Genomic DNA, 18,286 nt, shown 5'->3' with positions numbered 1-18,286 from the left:
AAAACCCACGGCAGCAGGAAGACCGCTTGCAAAAATAAACCCTCTCATGGACTCTCCAAACAAACGAGGAACTTTGGCAAACAAAACTCTCTTTATCTCCTGATCCCGCATGCGAATGCGGAGGAGAGAAGGGTAGCTCTGAGAAAACAGTTTCCCAACAAAAAGGCCAAAACCACCGCCTCTTTTGGCAACCCAGAAAAAAAGGGAAAGGGAAGAGGCTTATCGGGAAGGAAGACCACGAAGCAGGACGGAGAGACCTCATATCGCAGACCAGCGAGCCTTTTGGTGGAACATGCGGTTAGATCAATTGCTTTATAGCATCCATTAATGGATATATCTGCATCCAGGTTAAAGGGAAACTAATGCTGGCAGAGTCAAGGAGCATAACAAGATTTTCAGCTCTTTGGCCTCGAGATCAAACAGAACCTGAATACGACTCATCTCCCTGTCTTATTGTAAAGGGAGAAATCTAAACTAGAGGATATATTTCCTGCTAGTAGGAAGAGGACATGGACCACACATTAACCCCAATGTCAGCTTATCTTGTGATTCTGACTATTTTTTTTTTGAGGGGAGGCAAGTGAGCAAGGTCATTTTAAGGAAATGGATCGGCTGAGATCCCCAAGGCACCACATCATGACTATAAGCTCAAATGTGGCCAAATAGAGGAATAAACAGCCAACCGTCTGCTTGTTTTTAAATGCATAGCCCATTGTGATCAATCTAGTTGCAGGTCAGGCATAAAACTGGCACAGTAAGCATGGCATCCCTTGATAAAATGAACGTTACACCATAGTTGCCTTCTCACGGACTACTGCGGCATGGAGGGTCAATTCATTCAGAGCTCCACAGATCAGCTTGGAAACACTGATGGCACCTTCACAGCGGAGGCCTACTAGTCAGGAAGGTTATTATCAAAATAGAAAAAAAGGCAGAGACCTGACAAAGTGGTTGAGAGAAACACTGACAAACCGAGCCGCTGTTGACACCATGCTGGGCCTAAGGTCATGTGAAAAGTCTAGGAAGACAACAGGCAAGAAACAGAACTCGTGCTCATAACCGTTCTTGGTGGAACAAAAGGAAACCTTTCATGGAACCGTCTTAACCACTTCCACCTCCCATAAATACGAACCACCACTGGCACTGAAGGGAGAGATGTGAACGGCCATGGAAAGCTGTGCAAAGGACACAACTGGCAACAGGAAACTTATCAACACACGATGGAAGGAGCGTTGCTGTGTGTCAAGATGGTTCCCAAATGGAAGGAGGAAACTCTCGTTCACAGAACAAACTGGACAACGGAGGGTGCTGGTGTGTCTCTGAGCTTCAGGCGGAAGAAGTGACCGCTGTGCTGACCAAAGCGCCAGCTTCGGAGGGCAACGAGCGCACGGCCATTTGGAATTCAGAAGGACAAGAGACAGAGAGGTTGCGTAGGAGCATCAGCAGGCTGTTCTGTCCCTCTGCAGAAAGGAGGAAAAGACAGTGATTTGGTTTTGCTCATGTTTGCTTTTTATAACAGCCATTCAGACATTGGGTTGCTGTGAGTTTTCCAGGCTGTATGGCCATGTTCCAGAAGCATGTTCTCTCCTGATGTTTCGCCCACATCTATGGCAGGCATCCTCAGAGGTTGTGAGATCTGTTGGAAACTAGGCAAGTGGGGTTTATATATCTGTGGAATAATGTCCAGGATATGAAAAGAACTCTAGTCTATATGTGGCAAGTGTGGATGTTGCAATTCAAGCACACGAAATGTCAGAAGAGCCCGGAAAACTCACAGCAACCCAATGATTCCGGCCATGAAAGCCTTCAACAACACATTCAGACATTAACTGGAAAGGCAAGACTTCCCCCAACTAAACAGAAATCTCCCTGTTTTGGGGGGAGTGTGCCTTTAAAATTCATGAAAAACAGGGAAAGGGGGGAAAGCAGACAGGTATCCAATGAGGTATCCAGTAAGCGCCATACCTGCTGGTACATTTTTGCTGCCCAAGACAGCGCTGCTGGCGTGAACGATTTCCCCCATCTGCTGCAACACCTAGAATACAAAAAGCAAAAGGTGTATTGAGGAGAGAACCAGCTTATTTCCTGTGACACCAAAGACAAAGAACTGAGGCTCACCTGCTGCGGATCATGTTTGTGGATGAAGTTGATGCAGCGGAATATCGTCTGATACTCTTCAAAGTCCTCCTTGAGAGGCAGGCCGCGCAATAACACGGGGAAGACCTGGAGAAAGAGACGGGGAACGTGTGGTTGCAGATCATCTTAGTAGCATGACAAAGCATGGCTCCACTCTGAGTTCACCAGAAAGCAAAGGCCTCATGGCTCCCATTCCCAAACACTCCACCTGAAGCAAAACTCAGACTCGGCTCTCACCTGCCCGATGGGGACCCCCCCAGGGTTGGCCATCACCATCCGTGCCACGGCTCCACAGACATTATCGGCCACCCGGCTGTTTTGCTCCTGGGAGATGAGGTTGGACAAAAGCCCCAGCAGCTTGGGGTAATGTCTGTGCCGAACAAAGAGCGGGGGTTAAGGAGAAAAACGGGACAGTTGGGGAGCCTATGCCTGAATTAGATAACCCGGAGTTTTGTTGAAGACTTTCATGGCTGGAATCACTGGGTTGCTGTGAGTTTTCCAGGATGTATGGCCATGTTCCAGAAGCATTCTTTCCTGATGTTTTGCCTGGAAAACTCACAGCAACCCGTTGATTCCGGCTATGAAAGCCTTCGAAAACATACTGAACATCTCTACAGGCAGAAACTGTTCCAAGACACACGGAGATTGAAAAAACTAAGGACCAGGAAAGCACATCTACTGTGCTCCCTGACTTTCCTTGTACGCTGCAGAGACACTGATACTATCCCACAATTTTTTGCAGTCAAAAGGACTTTCAGAACCCCACAGGCTCACCGCATTTACGACCGCCTGGAATGCAATTTCTTACGAGAGAGAATTCACACCATCCAGAATTCACACCATCCGCAAAGAACTCACAACACAGACAAGGAACGGTTGCACTTCCATATCAACAGCAGCCAAAAGATCAATACCCAGGACTGGGATAAAATCGGCAACCTCACCTACAGAAGGAGGGAATGCTTCTGGAACATGGCCATAAAGCAACTCAACCCAGAGTTTGTTCCACCTCACCAATGCCTTCTTGTATTGAGACAGAGGAACAGATAAGTCCAAAGATGCACCTCTCTCTAATTTGCAGGTTAGACAATGTCTTGCGACATGCCAACCCTGCAATCCAACTGCAGGAAAGGATACTCATGCATGGGCTCCCTGCCGTGCTCCGCCAACACTCCCAGCCCGAAGACGGCGTTGCTGCGGACCTCCTTGTCTGTGTCCCGGGCTGCCCCCATCAGCAGCGGCAGCAAACGTGGTACAAAGGCGCTTGAGGCCTGGCCCAGCCCCTGGATCGTCTCGGCCACGGTGCCCACGGCAAAGGACTTGTCTGAGGAAGAAGAGCTGGGTTTCTGAAGGAGAAGGGGAAAGAGGATGAGATGCAGACAAGATAAGGGGGACCCTGCTGCTCAGAACCAGAGACCAACCCTTGAACGTTGGAGCTATGGTTACGCTCACAAGCCCCCCGGAGATCCCCCATTGGAGGTTTTGGGAGAAATTCCTAAAGCACGATGGTGGGAGTCAGAGATGGGTCACGTTGTCCCTCTGAGTTAGTCGTGTCCAGCTATGGGCACCACAATTCAGGAAGGATATGGACAAGCTGGAATGTGTCCAGAGAAGGGCTGCCGAAATGGTCAAAAGTTCTGGGATGATTAGCTTGGAGAAGAGAAAGTGATATGATAGTCATGTTTAAATATTGGAAAGGACATTCCATTGAGGAGGAGGGGTTGTCTTCTGCTGTTCCAGAGACTAGGACACAATGGAGCAGTGGCTTTAAATTGCAGAAAAAGAGATTCCACATAAACATTAGGAAAAAATTCCTGAGAGTTAAGAGCTGCTTGCCAGTAAAATATGCTGCCTGGGAGTCTCCTTCTCTGGAGGTTTTTAAGCAAAGGTTGGATGGCCATCTGTCGGGAGGGCTTGGATGGTGTCTTCCTCCTAGCAGTATGGGGTTGGCCTTTGAGGTCTCTTCCAATCCTATGATTCTATGTGCTTTCTGTGATCTTAAGACCTCAAGGGTTTGGAAATAAATTTAAAGGCTTTCCACCCCACATCTTGAAATCTTTCGGAGTAGCAGGTATTGCACTTGGTAAACCATACAGACCTCCTGGTTCATAATCCCTTCCAGGCTAAAGATCACTTCCGCTTCTGACTTGATTTTTAAAGCACTTCTTGGTCTGAGTCCAACCACAGTGTCTTCCAGGTCCTACCAAAGTTTCTCCTCTCTGACTAAGCTCATGTCCCTCTTCCCACCTCTCCAGAGGGGTCTTTTCCAGGGGCCTGTCTCAATATGCCCCATGTTTGGGACAGTATTATAGTTATTATGTCCCAGCGCTCTGCTCTACAGCATCTTAGGAGCTGTTTGGCTAATAGAATTCTGGAGGTTAGCATCTGAAGTAGCTATACAGCAAGTGCAGCTCAGTTGTCTTTGTCTCTTGAGGGAGAATCTCAGACAGCAGGAACAGTATCCAAATGAATAAAAGTTTAATCAGTTGCCAAGGTTTGAAGGGTAGTTATGAAGGCTCTGATGAAGGGGTGGGGGAACAAGAAGAAAAATGGAAAGGCTCTTTGGGTAGAAGGTGAGAAAGGCGAATGAAAGCATGTGGTGTTGAAATAAAAGGACAGTCAACAGGCAGGACATTTGAAGTCAAGCGAAAGAGACAACAAGCTAAATGAAGTTATGGAGAAAGAAGAACAAGAAATGTGGAAGGAACGGCTCTGAACTCACCATCTTATTGAGGAGCAAAGGCAAGAAGCCGGCAAAATACGGAGCAAATGTTTCTCCTCCAGCAGCAGCAGCCAGTGCAGGGATCACCTCGCCAGCATACTCTATCAGCATGGCATCATATTCCGCCTGGTTATACAATGGGGAGGGGAGGAAAAAGCAATTTGTCCCTCTTTGCTTGCTTGATACCTCCTCTCCTTCAGAAGTCATTATGCAGCCCTCCCCAGCATGGATTTGCTTACAGTTCAGTGGCATTTGGCAATGGGGCTTACTCTTGAGTTGGGAAAAGTGAATTTTGATAGCATACAACACTCAGAATCCCATGTCGGGTGTGGTTTTCTATGCACTGCAATCCAACAAAAATAATGCTTTCCCAGCATTGAACAAGAAGGACTGCATCACCAAGCAGCCAGTCCATCTACTCATAATATTATGCAATCTTGTTGAATGTAGTTTCAGTTATACACTCATCACTCTGGAGAATATAGCAATGCCTAAAGAAGTGTTGTATTCTGCCACAAGGAGAAGTTGATTATTATTACTGTTGTTAGACCTCTAGTGAAATTCTATGGCCCCCATCTTTCCCTATTATGAGGAGCTGCTGTCTAAAATTTAGCCCAAATCTTTCAGTAGCTTTACTCACTTCTTCTTCGTCATCTTCGTCTCCATCTTCATCCACATCAGCACCCTGGCAGGTTGTCTGGAAAGAGGTGAAGAAATGCTATTTTTTAAAAAAAAATTCAAACAAATCCCCTCACCTGAAGATACCTTGCACCTTTGTGTTTCTAAAGCACATACATAAGAAACATTACTGTTTCTATTTCTAACATGTAAGGTGCAGTGTTTGTCTATGCCAGTGGTTCCCAACTTTTGGGCATCCAGGTGTTTTGAACTTCAACTCCCAGAAATCCCAGTCAGCTTACCAGCTGTTAGGAACTGTGGGAGCTGAAGTCTAAAACATCTGGAGGTCCAAAGGTTAGGAACCATTGCTCTATGCAGTCAAAATGATGCCCCCTCCCCCAACATATGAGATGAAGATGGAAAACTTGAGGATTTCCAGAAGTTAAAAAGCCCCAAGTGAGGACACATCTTTAACTCGACAAATAAATAAATAGAATATAAACTGTAATCAGACAACTATTTTGTTGCAGGTCTCACGCTTGAGTGGGTGCGAGATTGCATTTCAGCACATATAAAGACAGGCTTCTAGTCCACATTGTTGCCTATTATGAAATCTAAAAACCAAAGAGGCTGGAAAGCAAATGGCTGAGAAAGAAGTTGATTGTGGGGTAATACTGCTTCAGAACAGAAACTTCTGAATTAGAATAACTTATCTGTGAGGTGCTCTTTTTAGGCATTTATCCCCCACCATCTGAAATGGTGGCTGGTAGTCTGTTGAGACACCCCCTTGGCTTTATCCTTGACAAACCTCTCTGAAATTCAGCCAATAAAATTCAAGCCATACACTGAAGGAATAAAATAAAAGGAAATACATTCTCCCCGTACAGCCTGCAGGGCTGTATTTGATATCCCGAGGGAGCTCAACTTAACCTTATTCCCCAAGTTATCACTTCAGCAACTTGGGGATTAAAGGTAGAGACACTCAGATCTCAAGATGCCCAATATCTCCCCATTGCGGCCACTCCATGCGCTCACCTTCTTCTCCAGCACTTCTCGGACCACACGGCACAGCTCTCCCAGGCGGCTCGGGTCGCGGAGACCCTCCTGCTGGCAGGCCTTCACCACCTTCGCCAGAGACTCCAAAATGGCCATTACCACCTGGCGCTCCTTGTCCCCTCGGATGCCCTTGATATAGACCGGCATCACCATGGAGAGGAGCTTCTGGAAGGCTGAGGAAAGAGAAAAGCTCAGAAAGGAATCCTTTTGTTGTGCTCATTGTCCTTTGCAAAGCTGTGTGAGCAGCCTTCCCATGCCTGGTGATTTCCAGGTACACCTGACTACAACTCCCAGGCACACTGGTTTGGACAAAGGAGCTAAAGATCATGCTGCCTAGGGGTCTATGCCCTATCCTTTCTTCCACATACCTGCAGTGTGGGGTTCAGATGGATCCCGCTCACACAGATGCCGGAAGGAGATGCAGAATTGGCCCAGAGCCTCATAGGCAGATTTCCGTACCCGGATGTGGGGACACTGGAAAGGAAGCGAGGGATTGGGCACTGTGTACTTCTCCAGATGGCAATCAACAGTCTCTCCCAGGGTCCCTCCCCACTGACTAGGCTAGTAATGGTTGCTGGGAGTTGCAGTCCAAAAACATCTGGAGAATTTTGCCATTTTGCCTCAGTATAAAGGTCAAGAGATAACAAAATAAGTGAGCCCTTGCTATCCTCCAGGATTTGGTTCTAGGATCCCCTGTGGATATCCAAATCTGTGGATCTCAAGGCCCATTATATATCATAGTGCAGTAAAATGATGTTCTGTATATAAAATGGCAAAATCAAGATTTCGGGGTTTTTTTGGATTAAAAAAATCTAGCTGTAGATGATGAAATCCATTGATGTAGAATCTGACTTCAGTATGAATAATAATAATAATGCAGAGGCTGACTTCAGTATGAATAATAATAAAAGAGCTCTAGAAGGCTGTTTTTCAAACACCAAGCCACTTAATTTCTCCCCAATTTTTAGAGGGGGAGACGGCAGTACAAGAGGGTACAGCCAACCAAGATCCTCAAAGAGAAAAGAATATGCTCCTCTTGTCCAGAGCACCTATTTTACATTAGGTATGACAAACCTTTTTAAAAAATATTCACAACGGATGTATCGGCTGCATTTTAAGGGGGGGCACCTATGCTTTCGCTTTCCCCTTCTCCTGTCCTCAATTTATACTGCGATTCCTCCTGATTCAGCCTCTAAATCCGAAGATGGACACCTCACTCACTTCTCCCCTGGAAGGTTTACAATGGATTAACATTCCCAGTATAGCCTTATTGTTAATAAGTATACTATCACATCTATTTTTCAGCAACAGTGGCTTTCCTTTCCCTTTTTCAAGAGATGTTCCCAGCAATGGTCCTTTTCCCGCTGCCACCCCACACATCCTACAGCAGGGTCCCGCATTGACATTACCTCCAACAACTTGGTAATTTCCTGAAAGGTGCTTTCCATGTACGGCAGAAAGGCCATGCTGAGGCGGTCAGGGAAAGAAAAGGGCAAGGACATCATTCAAGTTATGATCTTACAATTTCCACTCTCAAATTATAGGGGATTCTTTTCTGCCTCTACTCAGCACCCATTCTGAATTGACATCTCATTTCAGCTCCTTCCCCTTCACATGAGAATGGCCTGAAAACCCAAACTATTTTTTCCGGTCCTTAAAACAAGCAAGGGCACCAAATACCATAATCTTAAATTTTATGTTTTAGGTATATCGGATATTATATATTTCTTAAGAAAGAAATGGGCTAGGTCAATTCAAAGTTGGTGAGATGTAATGATTCCTTGTAACATATGATGTGGGTGCATTCAGAGATTATCCCTTTCTGGTTGGACGAATTATAACATATTCATTTTGTATTAGAAAAAGCTTTAGTGTTTGTAAATACACAGAGTTTTGAAAAAAATATGCCCACCCAACATGGAATGTCATGGATGGCCAATGAGATTGGATTCTGTGCGCTTTTATTGTTGCTGAAAGGCTTACTCTCCAAGGATGGAAATGTAAACACACCTATTGTTCAAGTATCCCAAAAATTGCATTCATGGTTTGTATTGACATCAGATTAAAGAAAATATATATTTCAAAATCAGCTGAATTTAAATCAATATATATGGTTAGCTCAAGTACATATCCTAGGTGCTCACTCAACTTTATCTTCATCTTTGTTTAATTATGCTTTAAAAACTTTAAAAGAAGACATAACTCAATTGTAATGAAGCCTCTGACAGAACATACACCTTTTTACAAAATCTTTTTTACATCTACCCTGCCTCTTCCCTTTTCCTCCTTGTCCTTTTTCTAGCTGGAAGATTTTTTTAGTGGCATTAGCATTCAGAGGGTGGAGAAGGAGGGCTAGAGAAACACAGACTGACAATATTGGCTGCAGCAGCATGTTTGCAGTCAATGCAGCAAAGCTTGAGCTGAGAAGAAATGGGGCTCTATTCCAATCAATCCTATCATATCCACTTGTATCTGTTTTCAAAAGGCACACATAAATACCTGGCACAAGTAGCAATCTCTCCCAGAGCTACACAGGCGTCCTCCTTCTCATCCATGTAAACATTTCCTACACTCAGCCTGTGAAGAAGGAGAGAAGAGATCAAGTTGGAGCTTGGCTCCTCATGCAAGTGGAACCAAGGCCTGAATCAAAACGTAAAAGACAATATCACTGAGAACCTGAAGGCATGAAAAGCCAGACAAGATCAGATCACAAGTGCCACTGGTCCAGTGTTTCTTGCCTCGGGCCTTCCTTCCCAGCACGGTATATGCTCCCCAATATCCCCAGTGAACCCACTCCTCACAAGTGGGGGTACTTGCCCTGTGAGTTCGGAGTCGTCATCCTCCTCATCGTCAGTCAGGCTCTCGTCTCCTTCCACCTCGGCCTCCTCTTCCTCATCGTCAAAAAGAAGGAAAGAGTTCCCAGTCCCAAGCGGAGTCTGGGCAAAGCAAGCAAAGCATTGGTAGAAGTGAGTGGACAGAAAAATTAAGTCAGCTTTGTTGATGTTATTCAATTTTCAACAGTATTGATCCATTTCAAAATATTGATAGAATGAAGAGGTAATGTGATAAGACCAAAGTTCCTCTTCTTGGTTAGGTGGGAAGGGCTTAGAGCAGGCATGGGCAAACTTTGGCCCTCCAGGTGTTTTGGACTTCAACTCCCACAATTCCTAACAGCCTACCGGCTGTTAGGAATTGTGGGAGTTGAAGTCCAAAACACCTGGAGGGCCAAAGTTGGCCCATGCCTGGCTTAGAGGGTCATTGCAAGATAATATAATCTGCCCGTTTCTGCAACTGAGTGAGGCTGTGATGGAGTTGGGACAGGCCAAGAACCCTTGTTTCTCACTAGAAGCACCATCCTGCAGCCTCCTGCTTGACAGAAGCACAAAATCCCATACTCTGAATGGATGACTAGCTTTTAGGATGAATTTCGGGGGCATCTGTAGTTGTGCCAATTGTGACACAATTGCAAAAGGAGAGTCCTAAGCAAAAGCAAGGTCCAAAGTAACTTACGGAATCAGAACGGGCAGACACCATGCCAGCCGTAGTACAAAAAGATCCCCCTCTTCTGATTAAAGAAAATGGTTTTTTGGTCACAACTAAAAAAAGCCTGGAAACATTTCTGTTGCTGTTTAAGTACTGATCCAATCACTGCCATAATAATAAAAATAATAGTAACAGTAATAATAATAATAATAATAATAATAATAAGAATAATAAGAATATTAATAATAATCTTTATTTTTATATCCCGCCCCATCTCCCCAAAGGGACTCAGGGCGGCTCACAACACGGACAAGCCCGAAACAACGACACAACATATTTGACAAAAACTTAAAACATTTCAACGATACACAAAATAAAATAATGGACAATACATTAAAATCCAAGCAGATAAAATCAGAGTCTGCCATATACAGACATATAACCCAAGATGTTTCTTACAGAGATGACAAGCTTTGGAAAATAATCATGTGGTTCTCACCTCGAAGCCTTCTGTGGATTTGAGGGAATAGAGCATAAAGGTGGTGATGCGAGGCAAGTATGGGGCGATGCCGTCTTCTAAGACAGTAGCCAGCGAGCCAAAGAGACTGTACCTGGTGCAACAAAGGATTGCCCATGAATATCAGTATTTTCTATTAGTTCCCATTTTGAAATTGGTAACACAAAATTAGATGCCTCATCAGGAAATGGCTAGTAGCTCCCATATCAGTTGTGTAGTGACTGTTCTCTGGACTTTTAAACAAGAAACTACATACATTAAATCAATCTAAAGGATAAAATCCACATTATGATATTCATTAAATTTACTAAAATATTTATATCTCACCCTCTACCCAAAAATCTCAAGGTGGCAGACAGGAAAATCTATTTCAACACATTAAAACATTTAAGAATAATGTGATGTCCAAGGATTTCATGGCCAGAATCACTGGGCTGCTGTGAGTTTTCCAGGCTGTATGGCCATGTTAGAAGTATTCTCTCCTGCCCACGTTTTGCCCACATCTATGGCAGGCATCCTCAGAGGTGGTGAGGTATATAGCAAACTAGGCTAGTAAGGAAACCAGGCTAGTGGCCTTTCATAAATACATAAACCTCACTAGCCTAGTTTCCAATATACCTCACAACCTCTGAGGATACCTGCCATAGATGTGGGTGAAACGTCAGGAGAGAATGCTTCTAGAATATGGCCCTACAGCCCAGAAAACTCACAGCAACCCAATTGAGAATAATTTCAAAAAGCTTAAAAGCCATGCAGAACAAATTAACTCAAGTTTACACAGAACTATTGAAAACAAGTTAAAACAATGTAAGGGACTGCCCTTCAAAGTTCAAATACAAATCTGGAATTTGCCAACAATGTGGGAGGTTGTAATACTATTCTTCTTTAATTCTAAGATATACCTTCCCCATCAAATAAATATCTCTAAAAATGGGCTGTGTCTTAGAATTGCAGGTGCATCTTCTGTATTTTTGTTGGTGGTGGTGGTGGTACTGAAATTAGGATGCATCTTATGATCTATGGCATTTTACAATTGAAGAAATACGGTAGTCCACCATGGGCAGACTTCAGCCCTCCAGATGTTTTGAACTCCAACTCCTACAGATCGTTAGCAATTGTGGGAGCTGAACTTTGCGGTAGTCACATTTCCAGTTTCATCCCAGCTAAGAGACAATTTGAAGCTTAGCTGGGCCTTTAGACACCCGTCCAAAATGACAGGAGGAAGAGGAGGAAGGCTTGCCGTTTCCAGTAGACTTACGTGCATCTCCTTAAGTCTGGGTCGTCCACTCGGTCGCAGAGGTCCAGCCCAAGCTGACAGCACTGCTCTGCTAGCGGGAGGAAGATGTCCTTTTTCAAGACAGTGGCAAGGACTGAAAGGGTCTCTAGGGAGGGAGGAGGCCACAGGGGAAAGTGAAAAGCAAGCAGAGGCGAAGGAAGTAGCCACGTCAATGGCTCAACCATCCCATTCCCCGCGTTTCCTTGAGGTCCCTTGCTAGCATTATCACTGCAATTAAGACTACCCCTTCCTCCAACATTTTCAATAAAAGGAATCAACAAAACAGACCCTGGGCCAGCTTCAGGTCAGCGGCAACTAATGGATTCCATGTCAAGCAGGGTGGTAAATTCATTCCAGGTTTTATCCTGAACTTTAAAGCATTTTAGGAGTAGGGTTCAGGATCTGGGATCCCTCTTTATCAATTGGATCACATATGTGAGAAATTCAAGGAATACAGGCTGAATCTGGCCCTTGGTGTCATTTTATGTGGCTCCAGTTGCTGGAGTCAAACGTCTATAATCATTAGACGTCATGATTAGAACTGATGGGAATTGTAATACAGAAACATCCGGAAGGCTGCTGCTGTTTGCTTTGTTTAGTCAGGAGATGGGTTTGAATTTCAATACAAAGCTTGTGGATATGATGTCTGACGTTAAAATTCCCATTGCCTTTCTCCAACCTCAAAGCCACAAGTGCTTTTGGACTGCTGTTCCCATTATCCCTAGCCTGCATGGCAGGTAAAAAAAATTGATGGGAGTTGACACTCAATAAAATATGAGGACCCAAAACTAAAGAGCACCAACCACTATGTAAAGGAAATTTAGTTGGTGTTCTGTATCCATGGATTCAATGGCCCTTTGAACGCAACCATAAAGCTGATCTTTCCCTCCATGGAAATGAGTTTGACATTCCTGATTTAAGACTATAATCTAGTAGAGATTCACCTCCCCAAGTGACAAAGAAGAATGGACAGACTTACCCTTGATGGGCAATTTTTAGGTCTTCCAGAATGATATGGCATGTTTCCATCAGAAGTGACTACAGAGTCATGCCAGAGAAACTAGGAAATGGCCAGAGAGGAGGCTGCTCTTTCAAGGCAATGTCTAAGTCCTCCAGGGCAATAACTTGCAGCATAAAGCAGTCCTTTCAAAAGGACTCACTATTATATGCTGTTTCCTGTTTCCATGGTAAATCCAGGACTGTACCTCCAATAGATATGGTAGTTGTATTTTTTTCAGAGACAACTTCCTTACCTACAGACTGAATCTGGACAGGTCTGAGATCTTCCTGGGTGGTGAGCAGATAACCCATCAGATGGTCCATGATCGCTTGGAAGTATGGCATGATGGATTCTTGGGCGGCCTGGGCTGGAGAGCAGGAAGACGGGGTGAGGCCATGTTTGCAGAGGTAAGAGACCTAAAACATTCTCCATTCCAGGCTACGACCTGCCTCTAACCAGATTTATAGGGAGCTGGAGGAGCGGGAAGATAAACGGATCAATTGTCCATTGTCCATTCCCTACTTCCTTTAGAAAGAAAAATTTGGATGACAACATCCAAAAATCAGCTAACTAGCACGGCCAGTAGCTATATCCAGTAAGGGATTTGAAATGGTGGCGGTGTTATTCTAAAAAATAACTTCTCAACCCTGTTAAGAAAAATCTATAAAACCTGGCTCACACCTCTCATCAGCCACTCTTTTGGATTTTTAAACTTAATATCAAGGGGTAGAGGAAAGAATTATGGTCATTTCTAGCAAATGGAGCAGCGAAAACCCATATGAACTTAGTACTAGATGGCCACCATAAAAGCGTAGGCTTCTATAGGTAAAAATTCACAGCCGCACTTCAGTTCCCAGCCCAAACAATGCCCCTTTCCTTTTCCTTTTCCTTTCCTTTCCCTTTCCTTTCCTGTTTGCAGTTGTTGTCTGAAAGTGGCTTGGTTCATTATCCTCTTTCTGTTCCAAAACTATAGGTTTCACTCAGCCTCAAGACTTCCTATTTCATACTCCACAATAACCACATTTGATTTTTCCTGAATTCAGAAGCTAAGCAGGGTTGAATTTGATTAGCACTAGCAGGGAGACAACTAGGGGATATCCAAAGAACTCAAAGTCTTAAAAACCCAGTGATCCAGCAGCCAGACTTGACAATACTGCACTAGATCAACTAATAATAATAATAATAATAATAATAATAATAATAATAATAATAATAATAAACTTTATTTATACCCCGCCACCATCTCCCCAACGGGGACTCGGGGCGGCATACATGGGGCCATGCCCAGAACAATACAATATAACAAAATATAATAGAACAACAAATCATAGCACATTAAACAACACAATAAAAGAAAATATACACTACATTAAACAAGATCAAAAGAACAATAAAACCAAGGGCGGGCCACACTAGGTTAAAACTCGGGGTGAGAAAGGAAGTAGGAGTAAAAACCACAGAGGACAGGGTCATAAAGTGGCGGTGCAATCTGGAGGACAAATATTGAAGGAGAGCAGCAAAAGGGATTTATGTAGTGATTACTCTCCAAAAGCACAACGGAAGAGCCATGTTTTCAGGTCTTTCTTAAAGGCTGCTAACTCAACAGGCACCTGACTCAAGACAGCTTCCAATGTTAGAAGGTAGAAGTGAGGAAAGCGCAGCCTTTCACCTGCATGCAGCCCCTCGAGGCCCCATGCCAGTCCCCAAAGACTATTAGCACAATTTTTGCTCCCAAATCACATCAAAGCCAAAATGCACTGAAGTACGATCCAAAATCACACTGATACGACTGTTGGGTGTAAAACCCCAGGACCAACAATCTCTGAATACCAAAGTGAACAGAAAAAGATAATGGGTCTAACAAATCTGCTAACGTATATGAAAGATATAGCAAAACAGTAAGACATAAAAAAATGCCTGAATACCATATATTAGTGTATTAGAAATAGTAAAACCAAATATCAACCATCTAAGAAAATATAAATAATACAACCCCTTATCATAAGAAACAAGAAAAAATTCTTAGATGGTTGATATGTGCTTTTATTGTTTGTAACATTTTTGGTCTATATTTTTCTAGATCTTTCATATTTTTTATATCTTTCATATGTGTGAGTAGCCCTGTCAGTTGCCACATTTTTTTCCACTCACTTCAGATGTGCAGTGGCCAAAATGGTGACAGGCAAGTAATTTTAAACATCACAAATGGTTTTTATTATTGTTGTTATTATTATTGTTGTTATTGTTATTATTATTTAAGCCAACCTATGATCAGAAAAAGAGGCAATTTCAGAGTGAAGATGGGCCAAGTGTGAGAAGAGATAGTTGCCTTTCTTCCACACAATTTTCCTAGTACTTTCTGTAGTATTAAGGGGAGATTTGGGTGCCCAGGCCAAGGCTCCGTACCAATGGCTCCAATGGCGCTGACGGACAGCTCCTTGGTCCGAGGGCTTCCGGGAAGACTTAAGGTGGTGAGCATCCGTTCCATCAGGGAAGGAAGGTAGGGAGCAATCTTGTCTCCTGTTCAAGAGAAGGAAGAGGGAAATGGGGGAAGCAGAAGGACAGAAAACAAGACTGTCAATAACTATGTTTCAACACAACAGAAAGGCAGCTGCTGCCCACAACATCTTTATACCCCTTTGAGTCTGCCAAATTTGTGTTCCCAGATATTGCCAGACTTCACCTCCCAAAGATCCAAGTCAGCACTGCTGATGGACAAGAATCCTGGGATTTGTAGTCCAAGAGCATCTGAGGACTTAAGAGGTTGGGAACGACTTGAATTTTAAGCCTCCATAAAATAGGAAAGAACAGGAACAAAACCTGGGACTTTTAAATCAGAACAGGGGATTGAAAACAGCAAATGGAAACTAGGGGTAGAAAGAACATTTGGAAACCTTTGAAAAAAATGATAAAAAGTGTGCTCCTTGACTGTCAATAATCTTCGCAATTCAGGTCTTAATCTAGATGTGGTTGTTTTGCACAGAAAAGATCTAAACGGCTTGTTGTGTGTAAAAACTCTTGTTTTCTGCAACAAAAAATGTCAATATTGGAGATTTATTTTGTTCAAAAATCATGTTGTTTTGCACACAAAATAGCATTTTTCTGCACATATTATTTACTATGCAGAAAGTGCTGTTATGAACACACATGCACAAATCAGTTGTGAATTGTGCAAAGCACAAGACCTGAACTGCAACTATATCTTTCAAAACTGCATGATTTTGCAGTGAAAAAGTTATTAAAACTACTCATGACTCATAACCAAGAATTACATATTGACAGTGGAACCCTAACCTTCATTTCTAGTCACTTTCACATTATTATTTGTTTCTGGAATACAGTTCGGAGGGACGACAACTCTCTAGCCATTCTAGCTGGGTACCTTTATAGCTGTCACCAAAAAAATGACTATATTAAATGTTGATAAATGTTAATGTGAAGAAAAGAAGGGGAAAGAAAGAGTAGGGTTCAAGGGAAGGCAGGGTCTCACCCAGGTTCTCCACAAAGTTTTCCAGGGCATAGTAGGCTTTGGCCATGTGGCTTGTATGAGCCAGTTGGACGCCCTCCAAGTAGCGCAAAAGCAGAGGCATGATGTCATCTGAGTAATTGGCAATGTCGGGCTGTGAAGAGCGGAGAGAAAGAAAGACACTTCAGACCCATTTTGTGCTGCACTACGGAAGATATTCTAGTTACATAAACAGAGAAATAATTGTACAGTCTCTGGCAAAAGACATCCATCCAGACAATGCTTCCATTCAAATAAAGCAGCAGCTGTTTCAAAAAGCAACCCTACAATACACCAGAGCTTTCGAAACATTTCATGTTGGTGACACACTGTTACGACACAGTCGTTTGGTTTTACTATCAAAGTAGAGATTAAATCAATCCCTTATAAGAGATATGGATGCACACCGGAACTGTAATTACAAAATGCATGGGAGTGGAACATCTCTCATGAAAACTTCTTGTTTATTTTTCAAAATATAGGATTTCTTGCTTATTTCACATAGACTAAGAGGTTTTGCACAATGTAACTATATATTGCAGCTGACACACTAATGTGTCGTGACTCACGGTCTGGAAAGCTCTGCAATACACTATTAATAAAACAGACTATACCCCCAAAGTGGTGTGTTGTGCAAAGGACATGAATGTTAAATGAAAAAGACATAACCAACACAGACATTAAGTGAATTAAATACAAAAAATTTATTCTACAAAATGTAATTCATTGAATGCTATATACTCAGTCACTTATGCCAATGCAGCAAAGTAGGGTCTACCCAACACAAGACAACAAAAAGACATTTCGTGTTGTCTGAATAATGTTTTCATCGCCAAGAATGAAACCACATGGGTCAAATATAACCTAAATACAATAGCTTGTATTATGTTGCGGAGTGCCTTCAAGTTATTTCCAACTTAAAGTGGCCCTTGGCAAGAGTTATCCCAAGACAAATTGCCATTGCCTTCCTCTGAGGCTGAAAGAGTGTAACACACCCAAGGTCACTTGGTAGGTACCCAAAAACCAAGTGGGAATTGGAACCCAGGCCTATGCCTGCAATTTGCCCACCTTTGCACCTTGGCTCACCTGTAGGTTCTCAGAGAACTGTCCCAAGGCAAAGAGGGCTGCATTTCGGACCACTTGACTTTCATCTAAAAGTGCCCGGCACACTACCTGAAGCATGGGCTGGAGATGCCTGCAAAAGGACAAAGGACGATTCTGAGGTTAAGTGCAATACATATTCAATAAATTCAAGAACTATATATATCTGACTGGATATGCATGTGAACTATGTTGGGTTGACACTACTTAAGCTAAAGAAATTTGTCTAGCTTTAGAGCAAGTATGTTTTTTCTGCAACATGTTGATACACTCTTTGGGTCAGATGGAAAGACATCCCATAGTAGATCATCAACATAACCTCCTGTCTCCCATCCCAAAACATATACTACACAGTAAATAAACTTGGGGGACAATTCAGAGCTTGAATTACACCCCAGGAATAAAACTCATGGGGTGAGGTGGACTCAGGCCTACTCAATGTCTCACCCTATCTTGCAAGGTTGTTGTGATGATAAAAGGGGAAAATGTGTATGCTGCCCCGCCTCTTCATGGGGGAAGGAAATCAATTAAATAACAAATCTCCACAAGATAAGGAAAAAAAAGGGAAATTTCTTCAGGAAGATGCTAGGAATGTAAGGGGGGCTCATTGTAGTCAGCAAAGGTAAACTTTTTGGACTGCAACTTCAAGTATTCTCTCTGTTGGATGGGGAATTCTGGAAGTTGAAATCCCAACTTGTAAGTTAAAATTTCAAGGTGTTTGGTACCTACTTCTTCCTGATGTGATCCCCACAGCCTTCCGCCAGAACTGCTAAACACATGAGGCCAGCTTTCCGATGGTATGGATTGGAACTCAGAAGCGCTGGTTCCATCAACAGGGTCTGCCAGGGATGATAGTTTTTTAAAAATGATTT

The 18,286-nt window shown here is 43.2% G+C and overlaps 1 protein-coding gene across 1 annotated transcript in view; it reads right to left on the bottom strand.

Annotated features, from left to right (window-relative positions):
- Positions 1 to 1,047: 1,047 nt before the first annotated feature.
- The window catches only part of ipo4 (importin 4), a 29,378-nt gene continuing 12,139 nt past the window's right edge, over positions 1,048 to 18,286 (bottom strand). The window contains exons 12-30 of the mRNA XM_062957277.1: positions 18,144 to 18,253; positions 17,400 to 17,508; positions 16,299 to 16,428; positions 15,215 to 15,328; positions 13,062 to 13,175; positions 11,791 to 11,914; positions 10,515 to 10,626; positions 9,350 to 9,468; positions 9,032 to 9,109; positions 7,942 to 7,999; positions 6,901 to 7,006; positions 6,512 to 6,705; positions 5,499 to 5,555; positions 4,859 to 4,984; positions 3,274 to 3,482; positions 2,374 to 2,506; positions 2,119 to 2,223; positions 1,966 to 2,035; positions 1,048 to 1,460 (exon numbers count right to left, since the gene is read on the bottom strand). Coding sequence (XP_062813347.1) covers positions 1,327 to 1,460; positions 1,966 to 2,035; positions 2,119 to 2,223; positions 2,374 to 2,506; positions 3,274 to 3,482; positions 4,859 to 4,984; positions 5,499 to 5,555; positions 6,512 to 6,705; positions 6,901 to 7,006; positions 7,942 to 7,999; positions 9,032 to 9,109; positions 9,350 to 9,468; positions 10,515 to 10,626; positions 11,791 to 11,914; positions 13,062 to 13,175; positions 15,215 to 15,328; positions 16,299 to 16,428; positions 17,400 to 17,508; positions 18,144 to 18,253 — 2,202 coding nt within the window. The 3' untranslated portion in view covers positions 1,048 to 1,326. The remainder of the gene's footprint in view (positions 1,461 to 1,965; positions 2,036 to 2,118; positions 2,224 to 2,373; positions 2,507 to 3,273; positions 3,483 to 4,858; positions 4,985 to 5,498; positions 5,556 to 6,511; positions 6,706 to 6,900; positions 7,007 to 7,941; positions 8,000 to 9,031; positions 9,110 to 9,349; positions 9,469 to 10,514; positions 10,627 to 11,790; positions 11,915 to 13,061; positions 13,176 to 15,214; positions 15,329 to 16,298; positions 16,429 to 17,399; positions 17,509 to 18,143; positions 18,254 to 18,286) is intronic.

The sequence above is a fragment of the Anolis carolinensis genome, chromosome 6, assembly GCF_035594765.1.
Source record: "Anolis carolinensis isolate JA03-04 chromosome 6, rAnoCar3.1.pri, whole genome shotgun sequence".
NCBI classification, from domain to species: Eukaryota; Metazoa; Chordata; class Lepidosauria; order Squamata; family Dactyloidae; genus Anolis; species Anolis carolinensis.
This window is presented reverse-complemented; position numbering and strand designations above follow the sequence as displayed.